The 26,800-nt window shown below is 45.0% G+C and overlaps 1 protein-coding gene across 1 annotated transcript in view; it reads right to left on the bottom strand.

The window, feature by feature from the left end:
* MCMDC2 (minichromosome maintenance domain containing 2) overlaps positions 1-26,800 on the bottom strand; it is a 1,221,288-nt gene that overhangs the window by 833,446 nt on the left and 361,042 nt on the right. Inside the window, exon 6 of the mRNA XM_069218905.1 lies at positions 8,238-8,345. Within this exon, the coding sequence (XP_069075006.1) occupies positions 8,238-8,345 (108 nt within the window). The remainder of the gene's footprint in view (positions 1-8,237; positions 8,346-26,800) is intronic.

Here is a 26,800-nt window from a genome sequence, read left to right as displayed (position 1 = left end):
ACGTTCTCTGCAGCGACTAACAGATCTAATCAAGGCGCACCTCACTTCTGAAAGAGACCTTGCACCTGTCGGATGGAGACACCATTTGTGATTTAGCATCTTCGGCTGAGTTTGTCCGCCCTGGCATTCAGGGAGCCCACCAGATGTTGAGCCACCAGGGATATGCCATGACATTTCAGCCATGTCCAGAGACGCAGGGTCTCTTGACAAAGGGTCCACTACCCCACCCTGCCCTGTTGGTTGCAGTACCACATATCGGTAGTGTTGTCCGTGAACATGTGCACTAACCTTCCTTTGATGAAGGGTAGAAAGGCTTTCAATGCCAATCAGATTGCTCTGAGCTCCAAAAGGTTGATGTGGACTCCTCTGATCTCCATCTCTTCCAGATGGCTACCCCATCTCAGAAGTGAGGCATTGGTCACTACGGTCAGATCTGGTTGGGAAAAGGGAGAGGGCTGTGCACACAGGACCTGAGCTAGCGTGAGCATTCTGAACTTCTTCTTGAGGAAAAAATTGAGAGGGTGAAGGTCTAGGATAGGACAAAGGCCTCCATCCTTTTTGGGCATCAGAAAGTAGTGGGAATAACAACCATGACCTACTTCTGGCATCAACACCCTCTCTATGGCTCCCTTGGCCAAGAGAGCTTTCACTTCCAGGTGATCCTCCATCAGTCTGTTGAACATTGGTGGCATGGGGGCAGGGGTAGTCATGAAGGGGATGTAGTAGCTCATTCGTACGATCTGCAAAACCCACCAGTCCAATGTTATAAACTGCCAGTGGGGAAACATTCATTGCGCTGTGGCTGGGGGTAGAGATGAGGCTGGAAGCCCCTTCCATGGCCAGGAAAGGAGCAAAAGTTTGATTGGGGTGGTGAGGGGCCATGGAAAGACCCATGGACCTGGCCGTAAGTCCTGCTGTTCTTAAAGGGCTCCACCGCTGAACCCACCTTTTCACCCAAGATACAGGAACCATCCATAAGCAGTGATTGGACACTGTCAGATAAGCCAGTCGTCCTCAACCAGGTGTGGCATCGTGAGGCCACAGTGGATGAAACCGCTGTGCTCAGTAAGTCAGTTGTGTGTAGTCCACATTGAATTGTGAACTAGGTTGCGTCCCTCCCATCGGCAACAGCCTGGGAGAGTATAGCCCAGGCCTCCTCCAGGACCACTTGGGGCACCTGCGCAACAGTATACCACAGAGAGTATGAATAGTAGCCCACATACTGCAGTGCCAGGCTGGTGGAAGAAAACATCTTCTTCTCTAAGGTATTTTGCCTCTTGGATTCCCTATCAGGAGGAGCAGTAAGGAATGCGCCAGAGTTTACATGGGAGGTAGAGGTTAGAGCTATCAAGCTCTCTGGGGGTGGGATGTTATCTGAGGACATCTGGGCCCCTTGGATCAGGAGGTGGCGGGCAATCGTCCTCTTCACAGGAGCCCTTCTGCTGGACTTGGACCAGGTCCCAAGTAGGACATTGCTAAACGCTTCATTAAAAGGAAGAAGGGGTTCTGATGGGGACATTTCCGGCTGAAGCACTTGTGGGAAACTGGCACCCTCTTCAGTACCCCCCTACTTTTTGCCTGGTTTCTGGATCCAACTTGGACTGGAGTGCACTGGGATCCTGCTAACCAGGTCCCCAGTGCCAGTGTTCTTTCCTTAAAAATTGCAAAGGTATTGATACAATAGACAACACCTCTAGCTGCCACTGTAAGTCTCAAGTAGATGGCACTTAGGTACCCATTGCATGGGGTACTAAGGGTAGGCCCCTGAGGGCAGCAGCACAGATTCTGCCACCCTCTAGGATCATGCATCCAGATACACCCAGCACTACCATTGCAGGCTGTGTGCCCTGGTGCAATTCTAAAGTGCAAACTCAACATGGCACACAGCCTGTGTGCCCTGTCCACTACACATAGCATGCAACATAGGTAAGTCAACCCTCTGGCATGCCTTCCAGCCCTAAGGCAGGGTGCACTATACTCTATGTGTGGGCATAGCTGCATGAGCAATATGCCCCAACTATGTCCTTGTCACTGTGTTGGACACTGGTCAGTACGAGTTTCACAGCTACATGATGGCTACTCTGATCCCGGGGTTGTTTGATATCAAACAACTCAGAATGATAAATCCAATCTGGTACCAGCATTGGATTTATTCCAAAATGTACCTAGGGGTCACCTTAGAGGTGCCCCCTTTGCTCTCTGAGTCCCAGAACAAAGCCCTTCCTGGGCAGAGGTGCTATCACAATTCCCCCCAGGAATGTGTACTGCCTTGCTGCGAGCTTCAAAGGACTTGACCCTTGAAACTCAACCCTCAAGTCCACTGCTAATAGCAGATGGCCACCCTGACTGCAAACCCCCACTTTTGGTGGGAGCAACGGTGGCAAAACACACAAAGGATAGGCGTGGTGGTCAGCCCCAGCTTGCACAACCCCTCAGGTGTTGCATGCAAGGGGAGCCCTTCAATTCATTTTCTTTGCATGGAAGGAAAATAGCCATTCAGGTGCAGGGAAGTGTCCTCTGCCCACAGGAAGTGGTCACTTAGTGGGTGTAGCCACCGTAAGGTAGATGACCCACTGGTCACTAATAAGTACTCCCCCAAATGCCCATAAAACACAGTATTTAGTGGATTTAGTGGGCACCCCTAGACCAGAGAATCAGATTCCAAGGGCAAAAAGACGACCTGCAACAAAGAAGACCTAAGGCTCAAGAACTGAAGTACTGCTGCACCAAGAAGAAGGTGCCAAACACTGCCTGCTGTACCCAGGACTCGACAATCGCTGCTGAGGGGTTGCTTGGACATTGGACGGACTGTACAAAGCCCCAGAGGACCTCCACACATTGTCAGGTGCCTTTGAAAGGGCCTGCATTGGGAGGGAAATCCACAAGATACACTGAGGCACTCTGTTATGGGAATTATTCTCAGGAAAGTGCAGGGATAGGCTCCTAACACTGAGTGAAACAGATGCAAATACTATAACCTCATAAAGGGTACCCTGATTGAGGGTTTTGGATTTACCACTGAGGAAGACTGCATAAAATTCAGGGGGACTCACAAATCCCAGAGTCAGTCCTGGGTAGAATTTGTGGACTTCTCAGTAAAGATGCTAGGTGGTTGGTTGGAGGGCAACAAGGTACATCATTATGAAGGGCTGTACAATATGATGATGAAAGAACACCTCTTGAGTAATTGTGTTCATGAAACGTTGCACCAGAGTTTGGGAGGAAGGCAGATCATTAGGTGAGAACTAGGGTGTCCAAAACCAGAACTAGGGGGCTGACCAAAAGAAAGAGCCAAGGAAGGCCCCCCCAGGAGAACAAGGTGGATCACTGTAGAAATAAAGAAAATGAGTCCTTAGGCCCCCAACAATCTGTTCAGGAGGGTGGGCCCAAAGACCCCTCACAAAACAAAGCTGGGTACCAGGGTTAAAACTGCATGGTGCCACAACTGTCAAAAGACAGTTCACCACACCAAGGACACTTCTTGTCCCAAAAAAAAACCCAATAGTAAATCCCCAGGGTTAGCCAGTGTAGACATTGGAGATGACTCCTCAGATGAGGAGGTACTCATAGCCTTTTACTAGAAAATGGGCCTCACAGGTGAGTTGGAGATTTCAGAAGGGAGTAGACACTTTCACCATCTACTGGTGAATGGAATCCCAGCCACTGCCCTGAGAGACACCTGTGCCAGGTTCACAGTTTTGCATGACAGGCTGGGGCTTTCAAACCAGTATATCCCAGGAGAGACTGCCAGGGTAAGGGTTCTCCCAGGGCGAGTCACTGGTAGGCCAGTAGCTGGAGTTCCTAGAGAGATAGATGGGTCCATTGGCCAGTAAAGACCATCCCTTCACTGTCTCCTTGGAAATGAACACATAGAGGTTGGTAGGGGCCAAAAGGAGGAACTTGTCCAGTGCCAGCCCCCTTCCAAGGATTCTGGAGAGGCTGCCCCTGTAGTGAGTGAAGTAGGCCCCAGAAGAAAAAGCAAAATAATAGGAAAAGTGGGCTACCTTTAACTAAGGCACCAGAGAGCCAAGGAGTTTCTGTTCCATTAGGGAAGAACTCCACTGTTGGAACTGGTTAAGACCAACTAGACCCCCAAGAGGTCCTGACTAGTCAGGCCCCTGTTCAGTCTGAGTTGGTGGCTCCTCAGCTGACTGACCAAGGGGATGCTGAGGTCCAGGATCTCAGCTGCCTTCCTCAACACCACTGCAAAGGACACGCCCGCCTTTGTAGCCACAGTAGGGGGAAAAGCAGGCCAGTATTTAGAGAAGTGTTGAGTCCACTGGCCTCACCCTGATGCTCCCACCATTCCATGGTGTAGTAAGGCTGGTATTCCTCAGGATCCAGCGACCCCCTCCCATTACTCCAAAGTCCTAGCTCATAAGAGTAGAGATCAGGCTCCATCCTGGAAGGCATGGCTCCAGTTGGTGTCGGACAATGCCCCACCAACCCAGCTCCATGTTAGAGTTGGGGATTAGAATGGGGCAGGGCTGCCGGCGGACACCGGTGGCGCTGGGAGCATATACATTGGACCAGCTCTGGGGAAGGTCGAAGTGGCACAACCGGCATCCATCTGGATCCAGGAAAAGATCCAAGGGCCCGACTGGTGCTGGGGCTGGAGCCATCGGCACAGAACCACTACGGGACACTGGCAAACTCTTGGTGCACACCAGAGGGCATGGGCCACCCAAATATGAGGCATATGGTCTCATAGAACTCTTTTAACTGGGCGGAGGTTGCTCTGGGTCCCGGGAACTCGGGGAGGCATAAAGATGGCCCAGGAGCTGGCTCTACCACAAAACCAGGCCTCGAATGTGGACGCTCGCTCGTCTTTTTGGTTGACGGATGGTGTGAAGTAGAAGATCTCTCCAACAACTTCTTCTTCTTGTGGTGATGGGAGGAAGCGACTCCGCAACAGCTCTCAGGACCTTCCTCTCGACCGGGATCTCAATCGCCATGGCATCGCACTTTGAGCTGCCAGGAGCTTGAATGATCCCTCCCTCAAGGCCTTCGGGTTTATGTTGTGGCAATCTGTGCAGGCCTTTGGGTCATGCTCGTGCTCGAGGTACCAGAGGCTTACAAGATAAGGGTTTGTCTCTGACATTGATCGGTGACAGGTGTCGCAGGGCTTAAAGCTGGCCTTCTGTGATGTCATCCCTGCCACATCAGGAGGAAAAACCTCAAAAAGACTTTGAAAAAAGTCGAGAAAAGTTTAGGCAAAAAAAGGCTAAGGGGTAATTCTACGGATCTGAGCTGACTGACATGAAAAGAAATGATGTCAGTGCACTGGAGTGGTCCCTATATAGGCACCACACACATTACTTCCGGTGTGGACGACGCCACGCAGAGCTGAACGACGGCGCACAGGGATACTGCTCATTAAAAATTTCCAGATCCAGTCTGACGTCTGGGATAATTCTAAGGTAAGAAATCTGCAACTAGAAATCTATATCAGATTTAACCATATGATTCCTGGTACATCAACCTTCTGGGAAAGGACGAGCATCAGGGAATGGAAACTGACATGAAAACTTATGATAGTTGCAAAACCGGTGACAGAGATAAGCTGGAAAAAGCAAATGAGCCCTTCCATTGAAATACATAGTTATGGGATATGATGACCTTGGTGAGGCTAACAAGACTCTTGGACAGGGACACCTTCATAGCTGTGTTGCATACTTTATTCCTTTAGAACAAGAAGATAGAAACCAACTGGCTCCCATGTCTACTGATACAGAATTTTTTATATAATGGATATGATTTACTGGTTGATAAATTGGTATTATGCTGTTGCAGAGTGTCAGTGTACAGACTGTCGCTGGGCTGTATTTGCACACCACTTTCAGCGTATAATGGTTCTCAGTGTTTCCAAAATCTTATCTGATTAATGTTTGGTTTTACTCATCATGAAGGTGAATGCAGGCATTTCAGTGCGAAGGAACTCCACACAATTCCTCTTTTGCACCCTCTTCTTAGAAGTGACTGGATGAGTACTTTTTACTAAATTATCCCTTTAGAGACGGAAATGTTCTCCCTGTCAGGACGATACAAGGCCAGCCTCCATTGCCTGATTGTAAGTGTTTTTATGGAAAAGTCGAGCAAATGTCACAGAAAGAAGGTCTGTCAGATGGGCAGAAGCAGTAAATGCACTGATTGTAGGGATCATCCATCTAACTCTTCTCTTGTCCACAATCTGAGAAGGATGTAAAGAGAGATTTTTTCTCTTAATCTTTCTCTGCTATGGGTAGCGGTTTGAGGTGTCGCTCTGGGCCAGATGATCTAAGGCTCAAAACCTAGAAATAATTTACAGCTTGTTGAAGCTGAATCTAGAGCTGGTCAAAATCCAAGTGAGACCAACTTGAAGACAAAGGGGCTCATTCTGAGCCCGGCGGGCGGCGGGAGCCGCCCGCCTGGAGGGAGCCGCCAAATGACCGCACCGCGGTCAAAAGACCGCGGCGGCTATTCAGACATTTCCTCTGGGCCGGCGGGCGCTCTCCAAAAGAGCGCCCGCCGGCCCAGAGGAAATGCCCCTGCAACGAGGACGCCGGCTCAGAATTGAGCCGGCGTAGTTGCAGGGGTGCGACGGGTGCAGTTTGCACCCGTCGCGTATTTCAGTGTCTGCATTGCAGACACTGAAATACACAGTGGGGCCCTCTTACGGGGCGGTCAGAATGCTCGTGGGAGCACCGCCAGCCTATTGGCGGTGCTCCCGTGGTCGGTGGCCCTGGCGGCCACCGGCCGCCAGGGTCAGAATGACCCCCAAAATGTAGTCACTGAAAGGCTTGAGATAGGTAAGCGCAGAGCTCTGCCCAGAGACTCCCTCACACATGATGTGTGGTAGAAGTCAGAGCTCTGGTGGCCAATTTGGGGATTAGACAGCTCAGCACTTGCACCTCATTGGGGTTGGAGTTTGTGTTGTTTTTAAATGAGGGGATGTGCTACCCATATTTGTGTTGGGTCTATGGAGATTTTAACACTGTTTACTGCAATTTTGAATTACTTGGAATTCCAAGTCTGACCTCAGGATTGATTCAAGCATGTAAACCTATGGATGATCCAGTGCTGGTCAAAGGTTTCTCTTCTCCGTGCTAAAATTGAATCATAAACCGTAGCACTGGGCAGATAGTTCTACTTCTGTTTTCTAATAATTGGTGAGTGGTTAATAATTTAAGACACCTCCAAATGCCAGCTAAAATCTCCTAATACAAGATGGGTCCACACTCATAGGAGCCGGGCTGCCAAAAATATCAAGTGAGAGTGGGCTTGGGCTACAGCAAAGGTAAAAACAAATGCCCAAATAATAAAAAAAATGGGGCAAAGACTCCAGGCAGATAGAGTTTCTCTCACTAAAGTTGTATATGTGGGTCTGATGTGACCAATTTATTATCTGGCATTCCCATTGACCCAGTCGCAGCGGGATACCAGGGCTCACAGTCGTCAGCGTACAATGGGCTAGACTGAACTAAAGCTAAAGTATTCAGTCAAATTGTCATTTCATACAGAATCTTAGGAAATCAAAGGTCCATAAAGGGTTGCAATGGAATGGATCTGCCTATTTATGGCACTGCAAACTATATCTAAGAATAAAATGATCCAGTGTCTAACCTATACATTTAGCAATAGTTGTGAAGGTACCAACACATTATGGGACTCCATAAGAGACCCAAAGTGTCACAAGTATTGAAATCCATGGAAACCTATTGATAGTCTAGAGGTATCAATATCAACAATTTACTACCTATCGGTTAATTGACCCACTTCCTTCAGAATGATGGGATGTTTATATCAGCAGATTTAAACAATGTCAAGTAAGAAGACATAACTTACGAAATGAACAGGTGACTATTGTGTTGAAGTCCATAGTCATGAAAAACCATGGAGGATTTTTGAATGGTGGTAGGTTTGTATGAAATCTAAACTGTTAAGTTGTTAAACTTTAAGGAATGATATATGCAATAATGACATACTTTTGAGGAGGCAGAGAGAAAGGGACATATGGTGGATGGGAGACATGTACAATGCCAAGGGACTGAATAAAGTAGACAACAACCAAAGAGAAGCAAGGTGATTAGAGACCAATAACAAAAGTAAAATAATTATCTGTCAGGGGGTGAGAACTGTCTTGAGTGTGTACTGCTTCATTAATGTTCATTTTTTAGACATTACCTTGCTACGTTGAATACTAAAAAATGACTGTGTGTATTGCCTTATATAATAACTAATAAGACCAAATAACTCACCTCTTAAAAAAACTGTAAACGACTGGACCCTCAGTTCTGGATCATTTCTACATGATCCTTGGAAAGCATGGAGGGCTGTTGCATCAATGACTTCAACTATCTGTTTATCTATTAAAAGACAGAAGAACTATGGTATTTCCATGTTGTTTGTAAAGCTACACAGTTTCACATGCATGACTTAAGTATGAAAAATCACATGCAATTCAAGCAACAACAGCCCAGAGACTGGGTTACATTTTAACAGAATATGAAATATAGAAGAGTGGGGGAGACTGCAAGAAAAAGGAGAGTGATTGGGTAAACGTTTTATTACAATTTGGGCAAAGTCCTGATGGAGTGTGCTTTTACTGCTCAGGCACTGATTCCAACTCGGCTGGGAAATGGAGACACTGTGTGGTGAAATATTTATTGGGTCCATAATGTATTCCTATTATGGGTTTTTCTACAAAAACTGGGGAATTACAAGCAAAATTAGAGTTTTCTCCAGCAATATGCACTTGTATCGGGACTTGTATCACCCCATAAAAGTTCGTCAGGTTTGATCTGCTGAAAATGAGAGAAAGTTGAAGAGGTTTGGGGCTCACCACAAATGTCAGAATACACATGTAAAAAAGGAATTGCACAGGGATCACAATTTAACATTTCACTTTGAATCAGGCTTTTAGTGTTCTGGAACTGGGATTTTTATTTCTGTCTTTTAGGTAATTTGAAGTAATTTGAAGTACTGCTCTAATGTCCTGGTGTAGATTAGTCTGGATATTGCAGGTATTGCAGGTAGGCGCAACCCGATGGAAGCCAACTGTGTTGCAGACAAGTTTGAAGGTTCCAATTGGTATGTCTCCTGGACCTGTGCTGCTTCGTAAGACATTTTGAATAGGGTGGACTTGCTAGATTTGAGTAGTCTCAAATGATAATGTTCAAGAAGGACCTTTGAATCAATGCCTTCAACTAGTTATTCATCTACTACAGAAAGATGGAGTATGCTATTTTTATAGGACAGTTAATTTAACAAACCTAAAGCACAGAATGATAGGAGCAAAACCTGATTTTGATCCTTTGGCAGCAACCATGCAAGCATGGCTGGAACTATTTTGGTACTGTTCATGTGATACTAAGGGCCTCATTATGACCCTCACGGTCGTGGTCGGACCTCCGCCAAAGTGGCATTTCGACTGCGACATTACGACCATGGCGAAAGTGCCACGTTTGGAGCGCTGGCACCGACAGGTTCGCAAAAGCCCCACGGTTGGATTGCCGGTACCACCAGTTTGCCACCAGTCGACAGCCTGGCGGTCTCCACGGTTGTAATCTGCCCGGTAGCGCTGCTTGCAGCACTGCCCTGGGGATTACGAGTCCCCTTTCTGCCAGCCTTTGAATGGCGGTAGCCCCGCCGTGCAAAGTCTGGGGGAAAGGGGGTGCCGGGGGCACCATGGGGGCCCCTGCACTGCCTATTCACTTGGCATGGGCCCCCCATAGACAGCCCATAGTGCTTTCCACTGCCCGAATTACGGGCAGTGGAAAGCGCGACGGGTGCTGCTGCACCCGCCTCACTGTCACATTGCGGCGTCAATGTTAAGACATTGCTCACCGTAGGGCCAGCGGGCGGAAACGCTCTGACGCCCGCCAAACTTGTAATGAGGGCCTTCATTTTGGAAAGAAGGTATCAAGTGGTATACTAGCGTCAACAGTATCAGATGCCATCATCATATCATGAAGTTGAACATGCACGCCTCTCCTTTATCAAGATTCGGAAAACGTTTGCTACAATATTTAATATGCCAGTCTCTGTAACAGAACCCTATCTGAAAACTTTGTGGCTCTGGGTTTGCCGTGATAGTCCTCTTATGCATTTCTTTAATTATCCAGCCACACGCCTTCTGAGAACTTTAGTTAGGAATGAAAGATCAGAAATTGGACAGCAGTCCTTAAGAAGTTTCAGGCCAGTTCTAATATTTTAGGGAATGGATCTAACTATTACTTTATTTTTAGAGGTACAAGTAACATGCCTTATAACAAGGAAGATTAATTTTAACGTAAATCAGTGGTAAGGGGCAAATGAGGTGTACTGATTCAGAGGTAACTTGACCTTGAGGATGTTGTGCTGTACTTGGAGGATGATGGACTTGGCCTTCCCTGAAGGGTCACCTCCAAACGCTCTGCTTCACCCCTCCCGTTTTGCTGAGTTAATTTTTGCTGGCATTAAGGCTCCATGAGCTTAAACACCAGTAACAAGTGCTAAAGTGCTTGTGCTCCCTCCTCTAAACATGGTTAAATGGTCTTACCCCCAATTTGCACAGTTAATCTTCTTATAAGTCCCTAGAAAGGTGGCCATACATGTACCCAGGCCCTGAAAAATTATATGTTACTCGTGGGCCTGCAGCACGTATTGTGGCAACCACTTAAGTAGCCTTTCTAAACATGTCTCAGGTCTGCCATTACAGCCTATATGCAGTTTTAAAATACCAATTTAACTTTTTGGCTAAATAAACCTTTTAATACATGTATCTCACCCCTACAGTAGGTCCTAAACAGCTCAAAGGCAGGGTGCACTGCATTTAAAAAGTTGGACATGTACTTTTAAGTTTCACATTTCCTGGTAGTGAAAAACTCACTAATCTGTTTTTCAGTAGTGTGAGGCCTACCTCCCCCAAAGGGTAATATTGGTTTACCTTGATACATGTAATGAATTATAATGTTTATTTGAGAGTAGGTAGGAATATCATATTTAGTGTCTGAGGAATTGTAATTTAAAATCCTCTCTAATGGTAAAGTTGGATTTTAAGTCACAGGTCTGAAAATGCCACTTTTAGAATGTTAGCATTTTCTTGTCCTAATCATTTGGTACCTGAGGCCTATTCCTGGGTTACAAGACAGGTGTAGTTGGTAGATTACCTTTGTGTATTCTTCTCCAACAGCCACACAATATAGAACCTGGGTATTGGCATGAAGGGGGGCAGAGCTGTGCACAGACCTACTTTCACTTCAAAGACATGGCCTCAGCTCACACACAAAGAACTTCATTCTAGCCTATTGTCACTGCAGATACACTGGGATCAGAACAGGGAGACAGGAAATTCCAAACACCTACCAGTGGGGAAAAGTCCAGAGTCTTCTCTTATTTCAAAGCTAGCACCATGTATAAAAATGGAATCCTCAGACCCACTCCTGAGTACACTCCTGGACTTGTGAATACTACAGAAGAAGGACTGCCCTGCTGCCAGAGTACTGCCCTGCGGCTTGAGGCCTGTCCTGCTCTCTGAGAAGACTGGACCTGCACCCTTCAACCCAGGCTACCTGAGTGACACCAGGGGCTAGTTAGCTGGCCTTCTTTTCTGAGCTACTGGGACACAACAAGCTCCAGAGGCATCTCTGCAACTGCCCAGTTGACCTGCTACACTGGGCCTATCTGAGCCCTACTGGCCTCTGCAGTAGAGAGTACCTGATTCCCAAGAGGTGTATCCCAGGCCCAGACTCTTGGTGTGGGATGAGCTAAGTTCTTCCTAAAAGAAAAGGAGAAATCCTAAAGTTTTGGGCTTTTTGTGACCACGAACAGAGGATCTTGCCACCTGTGCCGCCCACTAACACAAAGCTTGGGTAAAACACACTCTTCACACTACAGTGACCACCAATGATGACCGGCTACGCAAGATCTGCACTTCTCGCTACAGCATTGACAGCCCGTGGTGACCGCCAGTGAGAAGCTCCAGCAACAACCGTATGCAACGCCAGACAGGATCTTCATGCTACAGCGACGACTGTCTGCAACATTCAGCCTGCTCTTCGCGCTACAGTGACGACGGTCTATGATGCTGTCCCTGCTCCTCGCGGCCTCCACCACAAATGGAACTATTCAGGCTGGACTTGACAATATAATATTTTCAGCTGAACTGACCTGGCCCCTGTATCCAGCCTGTGCTCCATCACAGTTGGCTGGATCTTATGACTTTCATCTGGTATAGCACGACCAGATAACCGCGAGCAGTGCTTTGTGGCGCTAAAATGCCCTTATATCTTTGAACCTGCATAGCTCCAGTTCTACTGATTGGATATTTGTTCTTTTGGTGTCAAATATTTAATTAAATTCTACTCTATTTTTCTAGTGTTGTGTTTTCACTTCATTACTGTTTAAGTGTTGCATAAGTACTTTACACATTGCCTCTAAGTTAAGCCTGACTCCTTTTGTGCCAAGCTACCAGAGGGCTAAGCACAGTTTAATTTAGTGACTTTAGACGTTCATCCTGACAAGTATTGTGGCTGTTGCCAGAGAAGGGCTCAACCTCCCCCTCAACTAACAACCCAATGTTTTATAGAGGACTTGCCTGAGATTTATTTTCTGATGTTGGTTTCAGGAAAAAGATTCCCATTTGAAAGCATCCATCTTCAACCGCGAGTGGGCAGTTATAGGCATTAGTGGGCTGTGATTTTCAAATTTCAGATTATTGCATTGGTTTGTTTTTCCTCCTTAGAACTTGTTTCCTAAAAATCAGATTTAATTTCAGTTATAGAGATAGTAATAAAAAGGGTCTTTGGTTAATTCTCCATGTGTGTTCCAGAGAATTGACAGTGCCTCCCTGAGCTGAAAACATTTAACAAGCCACTCACAATTCAGGTTATAGATTCTAATCTCTAGGGATTACTTTATCTACAGCACATTTTGTGTTTTTGTATTTTGGATGGAGGTAATGAGATTTTTGGTGTTTGTGGTCTATGTATACTGAGGATTGTGTGGTGATTTTTGAATCACTTGAGAAGTAGCAGTTCTAAAAAGTAGAGAAGGTTAGACCAGTTTGTAATGAAGTCTTTTCTTTTTACGGCCGATGTGGGATGGCAATGAGAAAATCATGATTAGTTGGCTCCTTGAGTGTATACTTTAAATATGTTACTTTAGTTCATGGAAGAAGAGAAAACATTTGTTGACTGGTCAGAGTAATCACTTCAATAGAGTCTAAGGGCCTGACTTAGAGTTTGGTGGATGGATACTCAATCACAAACATGGTGAATATTCTGTCCGCCAGATGACAAGTGAATTATTTATATCCTATGGCACTCATAACATGGCGTACTGGATATCTGTCATGTTTGTGATGGAGAATCCCATCCACCAAACTCTCAATACGGCTCCAAATCTCCTAGAAAATGCTTTCAATGAACAACATCAGTTGGTTTGTCATAAAGTTGTCAATTTCTCATTGACAATGTGGCTTTTTCCTGGTAAGTGGTGGATGAGGCTTGCTGTGTTAAAGCTTTTTTTTGGAGAGAGCAGCGTTGATCTATAGGGAATATAATGATGCATATTTAACATTCATCTTATGTGTGCATTTAATGTTGCCTGTGTATTACTGCCCCTGTGCTCCCAATCATATTTTCCCTGTTCTCTGTAATGATAGAGTATCTTTGACAGGGGTTTATAATTGCAGCATGACTATGCAACAGAGCCTGAGATGCACACTGGAACAGAAGAATAAAGATAGTCAGAAACATGAAAAGGAGGGGGGTACAGAGAAGTATACAGCAAGTATAACAAAATAAATTAATAACCTTAGTGAACTTGAATAGTACTCAAGATGAGATAGCTACAAGAGGGTGAACAAAACTGACCCGATGAAAAGAGTCTGTAGTAAAGGTAATGGTCCGGGGACCCGTAAATGAAGGTGTAAAAATGGTAAAAAACATAAAAACCTTTTAGCAGGAAACAGGTGAAGTATGCTTAAAAATGAGCAATAGTAAGACAGTCACAAAATAGTTACCTGGAGAGTAATGATTCTATGTGTCACAAAAATTGTGGACCATAAGCAGGGCCCCCAAAAGTCCCAGAAACCAGAGGAACTGTTACAGGATGAGGGAGGGGAGTGTGCATAGTGATGGCTTCTCAGAAGCCCCAACAGGGATTCAGTGCAATGAAAATTGAAGCGTGTACTAACAGCAGTTTGAAAAACTAGAGGCAGAGAGCCCATTGGGTATGCAGATATAAACAAAGGACAGCCAGAGGGTGGCAGTCAGAATGAAATGATAAAAGGGAAAAGGGACAATAAAGAGTAACCAGCACCCATCTGAAAACAGGAAAGGACTTTCAAACAGGCTTCAGCTGGCATAGGCCACAATGTGTCTCTGAGCATTCGGATGACTACCATGGTGAGGAAGAAATGCCCTCAGCCCCACCAGGTTTGCATCTACAATGCTCTCAGTATGTAGTCTGGGATCTAAATAGGTATTCTCAGTTGCATTTTCAATTGCATGCTTTATTTAATTTATTCATTTTTTTGAAACTCTGATCACATTCCACACACAACTGAAAAGGAACATGTTGTATTGTCAACACTCTCAGTGAGGCACTCACTGTAGCGAAATCACAAATGTACCTTGAGCAATAACTGGCTTATCACAGCATGGTAACATCTTGTGGGTGGCAAGTAGGTGACAGCGCTTGCACTTTCTCTGGATCAGGAGTCAGGAGAGAATATGTGTCCACAGAATTTAAGTTTGTTCTTATGAACCTACACTTTGCTGCGTTCAGAGTGAGACTCGCATCATTGAGTAATTTGCACACTTGTGTAAGAGCTTTGTCATGCTCCTCCGTTGTTGCTCCAAACACCAGTATATCATCACTGTAGTTGAAAGTATGCGTGACCGGTTGAATTATGCAACGTATAACATCCTGAAATATTTCTGCAGCTGATAGCACCCCAAAGCTTAATTTTTTATATCTCAACAAACCACCATGAGTAGAAAAAGTGGTAATGTACCTGCAGTTCTCTTCCAGCTTGAGTTGGTGGTATCATTTGTTCAGGTCAAGACGAGAGAAGACTTTGGCACCTTACAACTGCGTGATCATGTCCGCTATGTGTGGACCAGGATGTCTTTCTCAATTGCCTTATTGGCCTGATGCATATCAACACAAATGTGCTTGACACCTCCAATTTTCTTTGTGAGCACCACTAAGACAAACCCCATTGTGTAGGACCAGTAAAGCGCTCGATGATGTCATGCTTTAACAGCGTTTTTAGGTCTTTCTCAACAGCTTCTTGCAAATAATGGCAATACTGCGGTGCTGCTGAACAAGTGGGTGAATGTCCTCATTAATTTGAAGTTGCACTTTCAATGTTTTGAGTCTTCCAAGGCCATGGATAAATTACATAAACTGACTTACAATTTCAGACTGAGTATGTAAGGTGCAATTGAGAGATATCAGTCCCATGTCAGCAGCAGTGGCAAAGCTGAGCAGGCATGCACTGGACGAAGTTCCTGGAAGTACATGAACTGGCACTTGCACAGACACTGCTTTATATTTCATGGTCGCTGTGAATGATCCTTAACTCCGCAATGGTTTAGAAGCAGCCCAAGTGTATACCGTTGTTTTTGACGGTTAATTTGTGGTGCATGAGATAGTTTAATAAACATCTCAACTGGCATGATGTTAATCGATGCACCACTGTCTATGAATAAGATTATTGTGCAACTGTTAACTTTCATTGTGGTCATGGGGCAGTGTCTAATGAACTTGATTGTTCCGTTTGATGATTTATCTTGGTCACTGGTTCGTCTTTGCACGCAGCCAACAAAACAGTTACCTGGCGTCCTTTGGTTGACATTATCATCACACATCTATCTTTCTCACTGGCGCTTGATAATGATGCTGAAGAGCCTTTGTAGAACAAGCTTGACATTGATCAACTTAATCGGGTTTCTAACTTTCGTAACTGATGTTGCTTTTTGGCATTGTGGGTGTGGCGAGAATGCTTCTGAAACTTTCTGTCATCCATTCTCTCTTCTTGCTGTGAGGCATTTGGTTTCTCTTTTGCCTTGCAAACCATTATGAAGTGTTTTTCTTTTCCACAGCCCTTTCATCTTTGTGCCATGGCTAGACATTTGCTCTTGAGGGAATTTGAAAATCCACATCAACTTGCGTGCCTCTGCTTGGTGATTGTAGTTAATTTTCGTAACCAGCGATAATGCACTTTTCACTGCTACAGCTTCCATAGCTGCAGCTTGTCGTTTTGCTCTTTCATTGGATCTTGCAGCCACTAGTATTTTGTCCAAGTTGATTTTCTCAGCATGTGACAGCCATCAATGACTCTACAGCATATGGCTTCTTTAACGTTAAAATCAATGAACTTACAGTGTTTTTATGAACACATCAAGTCTTTCAACAAACGTATCCATCATTTTCCATTTTACTGTCTTGCTTGATTGAAAATTTATCTTTTGTAGTCGACATTCGGCATCAGATTGAATTTGGTATTCAATGGTTCTTTGATCTGACGGTACAATATTGCATCAGTCTGTGAAAGGTTCTTTAAATACTTAACAATTTTCTCATCATTTACTTCTAGGGCATCTATGAAGTCATCTAACGTCTCAATCCACAGAGTCTACCTGGCACCAATATTCTGTTTCTTGGTGGTGTTGAATGGCTGCGCCATATTTCACACTCTTTGCTACTGCCTCTGAGAGTATAAGCTGTCCAGGTGGCAGCATCTGCTCACTGGTGGCAACTGTAACTTCTGCTAACACAGGCCACTTGCTTCCACTTGTGTTGTCCTTCCTATATGAGCATGGGTCGTAAATTGTCACCCTCTTTCTTGACAATAAGTAATGATTCTGTTTCTCACACTTGATCACCGTTGCACGTAGCTTTTTGCATTGTACCTGGTTATCAATGTCTTTAGCATTCCGCTTGTATAGACAATGGTTCTGTGTTATGGCGCACCACAGTCTTTCTTCTTTTGGCCTCGCCACTGGATTCTTGGGGGCCTTATGAACGCTCTCCTCCAGAGTCTTCCTTGAGGGCGGTATAAGGGCTGGAGCAATGCTTTGATTTCACACGCACCAACTATAACTTGCTTCTATTTGAGCCAAGCGCAGGTGACACACACAAGCAATTTGCTGGGTCATTGCAAACACTTAGGGAGAGCAGCCTCGTTTCTTTGGGGCACGTCTCCCATCCTCATTGCCAGTTGTAGTGTCTTCCCCAGCCGGGAAGCATACAAAGACCACACACTGAGCTCTTGAGTAGACATCTTTATTCCTCAGCATACTATCACACACTAAGTCACTGATTATGTCATACCCCTGAAGAACTTCACCTTAATAGCTCCTAGCAGGTTATGAAATCTATCTTTTAGGTCCGCTCAGAACCGTGAGAATCCTAGCACACCTAGTCTCACAACACTTCATATAATATCCACTCAGGGAAAAGACAGAAGGACCCCGCAGTGCCTAAAATAGAAATCTGTAATATGAAGCAAGAAACAATCAACTTAGAGTGAAAAAAATGCCCACCCAAATATCATGAAAAAATGCCCGGAATAGGTAGAAAAAAGCAAAAATGTGTGAGGGTTCACAGTGAGAAAGATAAAAAAGCAAAATATTTTGGACAATAATTTAATAAGCACAGACTATGGATTGAAAATTTACAAAGAGGGTTACTACCTGACCGAGTGGGATCAGGTAGAACTATCAACTTCTAATGAAGTTCCAAGTTCCAACTTGGAATAAAACCGTCTGTAACAGTGCTGTCCACTCCCCTTGAAAATTTAGGCCAGTGTTGATGGTGTCCATTTTTAAATTACATTTTAGTTCCTCTTTGGTGAGGAACTGCTCCATGCTGCCACACCTCGGGGAGACTTGAAGACTCTAATGACTTGCCTTCCAATAGCGCTGTCTGTATGCCCTAGTTCCATAAAATGTTCCATCGGGGACAACAGTCACCGTGCAGAGGATCCTGCTGCGTTGCTGGCATATGCAGATTCTATCTTCTGCGTTGTTAGGCCTATGTACAATTTATTACATGGACAAGTTATACAGTTTATAACATTGCAAGTGTTACAATTCGAAAAAACACATAGTGCTACCTTGGTATATCAGTGTATGAAAACTCTGGATTCAGTACACAAAAGACAAACACTGTAATCACCACACTTAAAAAGACCCACCAGAGCAGAAACTCCCCAGTGTTCCGTTAAAGTACCGTAATTGGAACCTTGGCTGGAATAATGGCTGCCCTGATCAAGCGATGTGTTAGATGTTTTCCCCGTTTGTAAGAAAACATGGGAGGTTCTAGGGAAAGATCCCCGGCTACCAATACCTTCCAGTGCTTCTTAATGCAGTTCACCACATGAATAGATACTATTGAGTAAGTAATGAAACATACTAGTCTATATGATGTGAGATTATTGCTGTAGGGTGACAGCATGACATCTAGGGGACAAAACTATGAACATTTCAAAGAATGTTTAACTAGACGTCCAGGATACTCATGAGAAATTAGGTTGTAAGACAGGAACTCCACCTCCCTCTCTGTTGAGAGACCACCGAGCACCTTTGTTTCAACCACATCCAATGCATTGCTGAATATTGCTGGTATAATTTATGTTGTGAATAAATTATCATTTGGGTGGCAATACTGTTGACATTTGTATGTTCAGGTGTCATTGTTGTGAATTACAGTGTGCAAACTAAGTGGCCATTTCAATGGAAAATGTGCTGTCTGAAATGACAGTGCGCTACTGCACGATGCTTTAGTTTTACATTTGTGACATTGGGCTTCAAAATGAACCACCAGCTACCTACTACACCATTACCACTCTCCTGCTGAATACACTTGCTACGCTTTGTGTGAAGATAGAAGTTTCCACCATCTGTATGAATTTAGTGATGTAATATTGATAGTAGGATCCTCACTCAGGAAAATTGTTCCAGCACCACTGGTGCAAAGGTGCTGAACTATGTCCCTAAGTCAAGTTTTAAAACAAACTCTTGCAGTTATTCCCAAGCAAGACTCTGGGTGAAACGTCCATTCTTTTCTGCTGTTTTGCACTTGACAAAACTATTTCAACATAGAATGTGCTCACTATACCTAATCATACACAATCATCCCACTTGCGGATGATTTTCACACATAAATTGATAAATATGAATGTCACCTAGGGGCTAGAGTAAGCAAGCTTTTGATCTGGGGGACCAAGTTCGGTGTCCTGGGCAAATCACCTAGGGCCTGATTTAGATGTTGGTGGTATTAGTCGGATTTCCCATCTGCCAGCTTGTATGTCTGCCTGCCCGATTTAGATGTTGGTGGGACAGTCGAAGACAGACTGCGATAGTCCCGCCAAGTCCACCGGGCTTGGGATCCTGGCTTGAACGAGTAATGGGAAACAGTGACTGGTGGTGGAGCTGCAGCCACTGTTCCCACCAAGCAAATTTGGATCTGCCTTCCCGCCAGGCTGACTGTGGTGGAACTACCTCACACCAGAGTCGGCAGATTAGATAAAAATCCCTTGCCTGCTAAACTTTTCCACAGGAACAAGCCAGGAGGGCTTCTACCATTGCTGCAGACACAGGACCGCGATGGACATGGACCCCGTCATCACCGAACTCAAAGGGGGTCCGATCCATGGTGCACATACAGGTACAGGTAAGATGCCCACTTCACATGGGATTGGGACACCTTCGTTTTCACACAGGTAAGTATTTTGTTTGGGTGGTAGTGGGGTTGGGAAATGTGTGGTACGGGTTCCTTCCATGGGTACACCACTGCTGTCACACCACCAGTACAGGGGGTACATCTAAATCTGGTCGGTGGTACAGCATCAGCCTGACAGCAGCAAAGTGCTGGCAGCAAGCATTTGGAACAAACGTCCCAACGGTTCCTCGCTCAACTGCAATACATCTAAATATCCGGGATGGCAGATTGGTGGTAAGACTGCCAAAATCTAAATCAGGCCTTAGCGCTTAAAATAAAATTAATCTGAGCTTCTTTAATGTAATCTGGTGCTCATGTTATGCACTTCAATGCCCTGCCCTTTGGCAGTGTTTGTGCTATATAAAAGTGCAAAAAAAAAAAAAAAATATATATATATATATATAAAAAACAAAGGTTACAGGGACGCTATAGTTAGGCTCTCATTTTAAACATACAAAACCATAAAAATTCACCTGTTATTGAGTTATCTCATGTAACTATAACTCGTGCCCTAAGGTAACTATAACTCACGCCCCCTCCACACACAATTTTTTCATCAAAAATGTTACGGCAAATATTACATTGAGATTATCAATGATGTTATCAAAGATATGATGAGTGCCATAATTTGAGGGGTAATTAGCAGTGCATGGCAAGGGTGTGAGTTATAATTACCTTAGGGCACGAGTTATAGTTAGAGTTAGCTCAAGAAAATATAACAGATGAATTCCTATGGTTTTGTACGTTTAAAATCTGAGCCTAACTATAGCGTCCATGTAACCTTTCTTTTTTGTACGTGAATTTCTATGTTTTTTTTAACGTAAAGTCATTTTTATTACTATATGTTAATCGGGCCACCGCTGCGCACAGACATCTAACGCACACAGTAGCTATTGGCCACAGGGCCTGGCCTGCGCCTGGCCCTAAAGCCAACCCCCTATACCCACCCAACCTTGCGCTGTGCCCAGCTTTTGGCCTTGCCCTGCGGCCACCCTCCCTAACCACACAACCCCAGGCTGCTCAGGGCCTTTGGCCAGGTTCAGTGGGAGTTGGCCGCAAGTCGTCATGGCTCCCCCCCCCCCGGCTCATTTCAGCCCCAGTGACACCATTCACCGGGGCCTGGCCTTCTAAAATGTTTTTGGGGAGCCACGTGGACCCTTACCCATGCCAATTTCAGCCCCAGCGACCCAGGGCAATGACCACAGACACACATACACTTGAACCCTCAACCTTAAGTGTGGGTCTGAGACCTTAACCACTAGACCAAAAGTGACTCCTTAGCTTGTGGTGTCCAGACTTAGCTATGACGTTGAACCCAAAGATTTTGAGTGGAAATAGAATTCAATGTTACATCACTAGGAATGTTTAACAATCAAAACACTCGAAAATAAACACTGCCATACAATGATTTGAACCTTCAGCCTACTGAGTGGCAGTCCAAAAGCTTTACCATTAGGTCAGAAGTGACCATAGTCTGCTGTCCATCGAAGCATAACTATAACATTCCTACCAAACATCTAGTCCCATTATGGGATGAAAGAGACAGAGATAGTGAAAAGTACACAGGGGAAGACTCAAGGCCCCTGCAGGCCTAGCTGGCTCCCTAAGTCCTGCAGAAGCCAGCACTGTTTGTGGGTACCCATGCTACTGTATGATCTGGAGGGTATTTTTTGTACTGTCATCTTTCTTATACACTTGCTTACATTCGAAAGGCACAAATGCAGTGAAATCCAATTGGTATTAACAAATTCTACTATTCTATGCTCCTACAAGTCTCTCGACTTGTGTGGGTAGATCTAGTGCCCACAACAGGAAACGTCCCAAAACACAACATGGATGCAGCAGATTTTTCTCCCCAACTGACCCCCTTTTTCCAATGTGGGTAGCTTTAGATTTAAGACCCTAGATCAGCCGTCACCTAGGGAAACCTAGCCAACCTGTACATCTTTGAAAACTACAGAACTAAGAGTATCCAGGGTGGGCTGACGTGAGTGGCTCTCACCACATTTGTTTTACCCAGAATCCCCTGCATACCTCAAACTTTGACAAAAAAAACACATTTTCCTCACATTTCTGTGATGGAATCTTGCGGGAGGCAAAAAATTCCATCCACCCAGCATTCTCCCAAATCTCCCGATAAAAATAGTACCTCACTTGTGTGGGAAGCCCGACTGCCAGCGACAGGAAACAGTCCAAGATGCAACATGGGCGCAGCACATTTTTCCACTGAAAACTGACCTTCTTTTTCTAATGACGGTAGCTCTAGATTTCTGGACTGTAGCTGAGCCGCCACCTAGGGAAACCTATCCAACCTGTACATTTTTGAAAAACAGACAGCAAGGGGTATTCAGGGTGGGCTGACTTGTGTGGCTCTCACCATTTTATTTTACCCAGAATCCTTTGCAAACCTCAAACTTTGACTAAAAGAAACACATTTTACATACATTTCTTTGATGGAAACTTATGGAATCCTCAAAATTCCTACCACTCAGCATTGCCCCACCGTTGGTGATAAAAACGATTCCCCAGTTGTGTGGCTGGGCTTAGTGTGTGACATGAACGGATCAAACCAAGGACATTGGGATCCCTTGCGTGGAGACTCCTATTGACTACGGTTGGATCCGTTCCTGTCGCTGGCACTAGGCCCAGCTACACAAATGGGGCAGAGTTTTTATCGATACAGATGGGGCAATGGTGGGTGGTAAGAATTTTGTGGATTCTTGCGGATTCCAGAAGTTGCCATCACAGAAATGTAGGAAAAATGTGTGACTTCAGGCAAAGTTAGAGGTTTGCAAGGCATTGTGGGTAAGAACATGTTGTGGGGTGCCTGTGAATCACACCAACCTAAACTGTCAGTTAGTGTCTGGGTCTGGTAGGTTTTTCCAGGTGGTATCCTATCCAAGCCCAGAAAGTGCAGCCGTTCACCACTGCAAGTGGGACAATATTGGAAGTAAGCTAAGCTCTCCTGCCCCATATGTAAAATCAATACCCAAAATAGTGAAATGCTCTCTTATTTTCCATTCAAATGAGATGCTTTAGTACGCAGGAAGAACAGAAAGATTGTTGCCCCCTTCAGTTGAGGTGGGGGCATAACAATGCCCATCGTGGTGGGCAGCCCCACCCCTCAATGTTTTTTTTTTATTCCCTGGCATCTGGTGGGCTGTCTGCCCCCCTGGGTTTCTGATCTAGGGTAATTTGCCCCCCAGGAGGCAAAAAGGCAGTGTCCCCATTTATTTGGGGTGGAGACATAGCCATGCCCATGATGATCAGCCCCAAACCCTCTTTTAAAAAAATAAAAAAATATATATATATACATATATATATGTACATTCCCTAGTGTGTAGTGGGCTTTCTACCCCTCCCCCAAGGGGTAGATGGGGGTAATTAAAACTCTTTTACTGGATCGCACTACACTGACACAGGACCATAGTCCAAGCCCTTGTAATCAGCAGATTGGACTATGGTAATGCCCTTTACATGGGGATGGCTAATTACCTTTTAACCTGCCTACAGATGATTCAAAATATGGCGGCAAAGCTCATGTGTAATAAAGATAGATACAGTTCTGTCTCAGCCTACCTAAAAACTTTTAATTGGCTTCCCATCCAAAAAGGGCAACATTTAAACTCCTGTGTCATGCGCATAGACCTTTATATAATTCTGGCCCTGTTATTCTTCGCGCCAAAATGGAATTTTATACCCCCTCAAGAAATCTGAGAACCACTAATTTAGCCTTGGCCAAAACTATACGGATCAAAAAAGTTAGAGCCAGAGGCCATTCTTTCACCCATCTTGTGGCATCCTACAGGAATCTGCCACCCCTGGGCCTTCGTCGCACAGATGAGTACCTTATCTCCAGAATGAAGCTTAAAACTTGTCTTCTTCCTGATTCATTGTTGTCTCCCTTGGTCTTTTACCCAGTGAAGCAGATATACAATATGTGGCATTCTACAGTGCTGTGAAATCCCCTTGCGGATGAATGCTTGCACTTTATAAATACTGCTAAATAAATAAATCTGCCCCCCAGGGACACATAGAGATGTTCTCCCCATTTATATAGGGTGGGGGCATGGCGATACCCATGCTGGGAAGCTCCCCTACCGTTTTTATAAAAAAATGAATTCCCTGGTGTCTAGTGGGCTTCTGCCCTCCCCGGTGGTTGGGGGCAGAAAGACTGTGCCCATTTTTGGGGGTGGGGCATTGGCGTGCCCATTCTGGGCAGCCCCCACCCTACACGAATAAAATAAAATAGTCACTGGTGCCTAGTGGGCTTTCTGCCCAACCCCCGGGGGAAGATAGGACTTTTGCCCCTATCTGCCCCCGAGGGGGGCAGAGAGACTGAATTAGGGAAAAATTATTCAGGGGGGAGCAAAACCCCTTGCCCAAGTGGCCGCTCCCCACCCCCCTGGAGTCTAGCGGTGGATCCTTGCTTGCGGATCGCCATCCTATGGTGATCCCTAAGTAGGGATCCATTAGGGATAGGTACCATTAGAAAGCGGAGATCCCCCCCCTTTCCAACGGTACCTCTCCTGTTGACATCGGTGCTCAGGGGGCTGAGAAATGCCTCTGAGCACCAATGGAAATCAAGGTAAATGAGTGTTACATTGTCACTACAAATGAACCTTGACTTTTTATAGGCGTTGATGCATCATCTCATGTATACACTTTGGTTTTCAATGGTATAAGCCGTGGTAATGGAGAAAGTTAATTGTCTTTCTCTTCAGGCATTATGTTTATCGATGCACCACTGTTAATGAAAGATATCGATCAACCATTTATTTTCAATGTAATCCTGGGACAGTGTTTGTATGATTTCAGTGCTTTGACATGTGACTTTTCTTTGACTGACATTTTTTTCACATGCTGCTAATCCAACATGCGCACATTTCTCTGAGGTGATGCACTTACTTTTCTCTTCACTTTACAAACCATCACAAAATGGTTTTCTTTTCCACAACTGTTACATATCTGTCCAATGGCAGGTAATTCTTCGTCAGTTCTCAGCATTTTCTTTATGGGTTCTTTCACACCATCACCTGCAAGATTTTTGGGACATTTGATGATCTTCCTGTTATCAGCCTTTTCCAGTGCATCAATGAAATCATCAAATGCCTTTATCCAAGTAGTCCATTTATCGTCAATATTTTGTGTTCTGCAGTATCAAAAGGTGATGGTTTCAGGAAGGCATTGTAGACAAGTTTGAAACTTACTGATGTTGAGAGTAGTGGGCTCGCTTAAGCTATTTGGTAATCATGTTTATGCAAAGTATCTTTAGGGTCCTTTGACTAATGGTCTCAGGATCATCTTTAACATTACTTGGAATTGTGGCTTCTTTCTTGGCTGTCAACTGAAAAATTTCACAATTCCGAAAGCCGCTTTTGGCTCTTTATTCTTTCAAGACCTAAGAAGATGTTCTGAGCCCCATTTGGCAACGCTGTAGGCAAACCGCTTCAGGTATAGACATTTCTGTAAGCACAACCCTGGGCTATTCTCATTGAACCACTTCACTGAGAGCTGTGGTACGAGGACTCTCTTTATTGCATTTGATAAGTGATTTATTTTTTCTTTTCTAAATGTCAGTTTCCACTTCTTGACACCTGGTTGATCTCCGCCTTGCAGTGCTTCTGTTCGCGACTTTATTTGGGAAGTTATGATTATCTTTGACTGAGCTTTGTAAACCTGGTTGCATCCGCAGTCACTGTTAATGCTCCATATAATGTGCAGTTTTATCTTGCATGGCATGCAGTACCTTCATGTATGGCCTAACCAGCAGGTTCTTGGCCAATGACGTGTAGATTTCATATAATGCTTTCATTATCTTCGACTGCTTCACAGCAGCGTTAGCTATGCTTTGACTCCATATGCATGAAATGTCAAATCTGTACTTTGACTGTGACACATGTGGCATGCACAAGCAGTTTGCTTGGGCCAAGGCAAACTCTCTGGGAAAGCAGGAAGGTTCTGCAGATTAGTTATCCCCTATCTCGTTGCCCGGTGTTGCGTCCTCCCCAGTCAGGGTACCCACCAATGACTACACCACACAAGGAGCTCAATATTACACATCTTTATTCTTTTGCGTGTAACTGTTAACTCATTTGGAAAGTGCCATCTTTCTACCATAGTTACCCCCACTTTTTGCCTGATGTCAGCGTGTTTAGACTGTAGTTCACTGTGAATCTGCTTATAAGGTCCCCAGTGTCTGTTCTCTCTCCTCTAAATTTGGTTGCTGATACACTTTTTACACCCACAATTGGCATACAGGTGCACCCATGTAAGTCCCTAGTATATGGTAGGTAGGTACTGTAGGAAAGTAGCCTCTTTCTAGCTTGGTTACCCACATTTTTGGACAGTTTGTCAGTGTGTTTGACTGTGTCTACTGGGATCCTGCTAATCAGGACCCCAGTAGTTATGCTCTCTCCCATAAATTATGGTTATTGCATACTAGTAACCCAGTATTTCATCCACAATTGGCATACTGGTGCCCCCTTATAAGTCCCTAGTATATGGTACATAGGTACCCAGGGCTTTGGGGCTCCAGGGGATCCCTAGGGGCTCCAGCATACCTTTTGACACACATAGGGAGCCCATGTAAAGGCTTCTGCAGGACTGCCATTGCAGTCTGCGTGAAAGGGAGCATGCACCCTTCCACTGCCATTTACACTGCACCAGGTCACTTATAAGTCAACCCTATAGAAGGCCCTCCAGCCCTCAGGGCAGGGTACAATGTACCTGTGTGTGAGGGCACCCCTGCACTAGCAGAGGTGTCCCCACAACCTCCAGGACCATTTTCCCAGACTTTGTGAGTGCTAGGACGCCATTTTACGTGTGTACCAGAAATAGGTCACTACCTATGTCTAGCTACATAATGGTAACTCCGAACATAGGCATGTTTGGTATCAAACATGTTGGAATCATACCCCAAGGCTTTTGCAAGCATTGGTTGTATGATTACATGCACTCTAGGGGCTCCTTAGAGGACCCCCAGTATTGCCATTCCATACTTCTGAGGTTTTCCAGGCAGCCCCAGCTGCTGCCACCTCTCAGACAGGTTTCTGCCCTCCTGTTGCTTGAGAAGCTCAACACAGGAAGGCAGAACAAAGGATTT

The sequence above is a fragment of the Pleurodeles waltl genome, chromosome 2_2 (assembly GCF_031143425.1).
Source record: "Pleurodeles waltl isolate 20211129_DDA chromosome 2_2, aPleWal1.hap1.20221129, whole genome shotgun sequence".
In the NCBI taxonomy this organism is placed as follows: Eukaryota; Metazoa; Chordata; class Amphibia; order Caudata; family Salamandridae; genus Pleurodeles; species Pleurodeles waltl.
The sequence above is the reverse complement of the archived record's forward strand: the minus strand, read 5'-3'. Positions and strand labels throughout refer to the sequence as shown.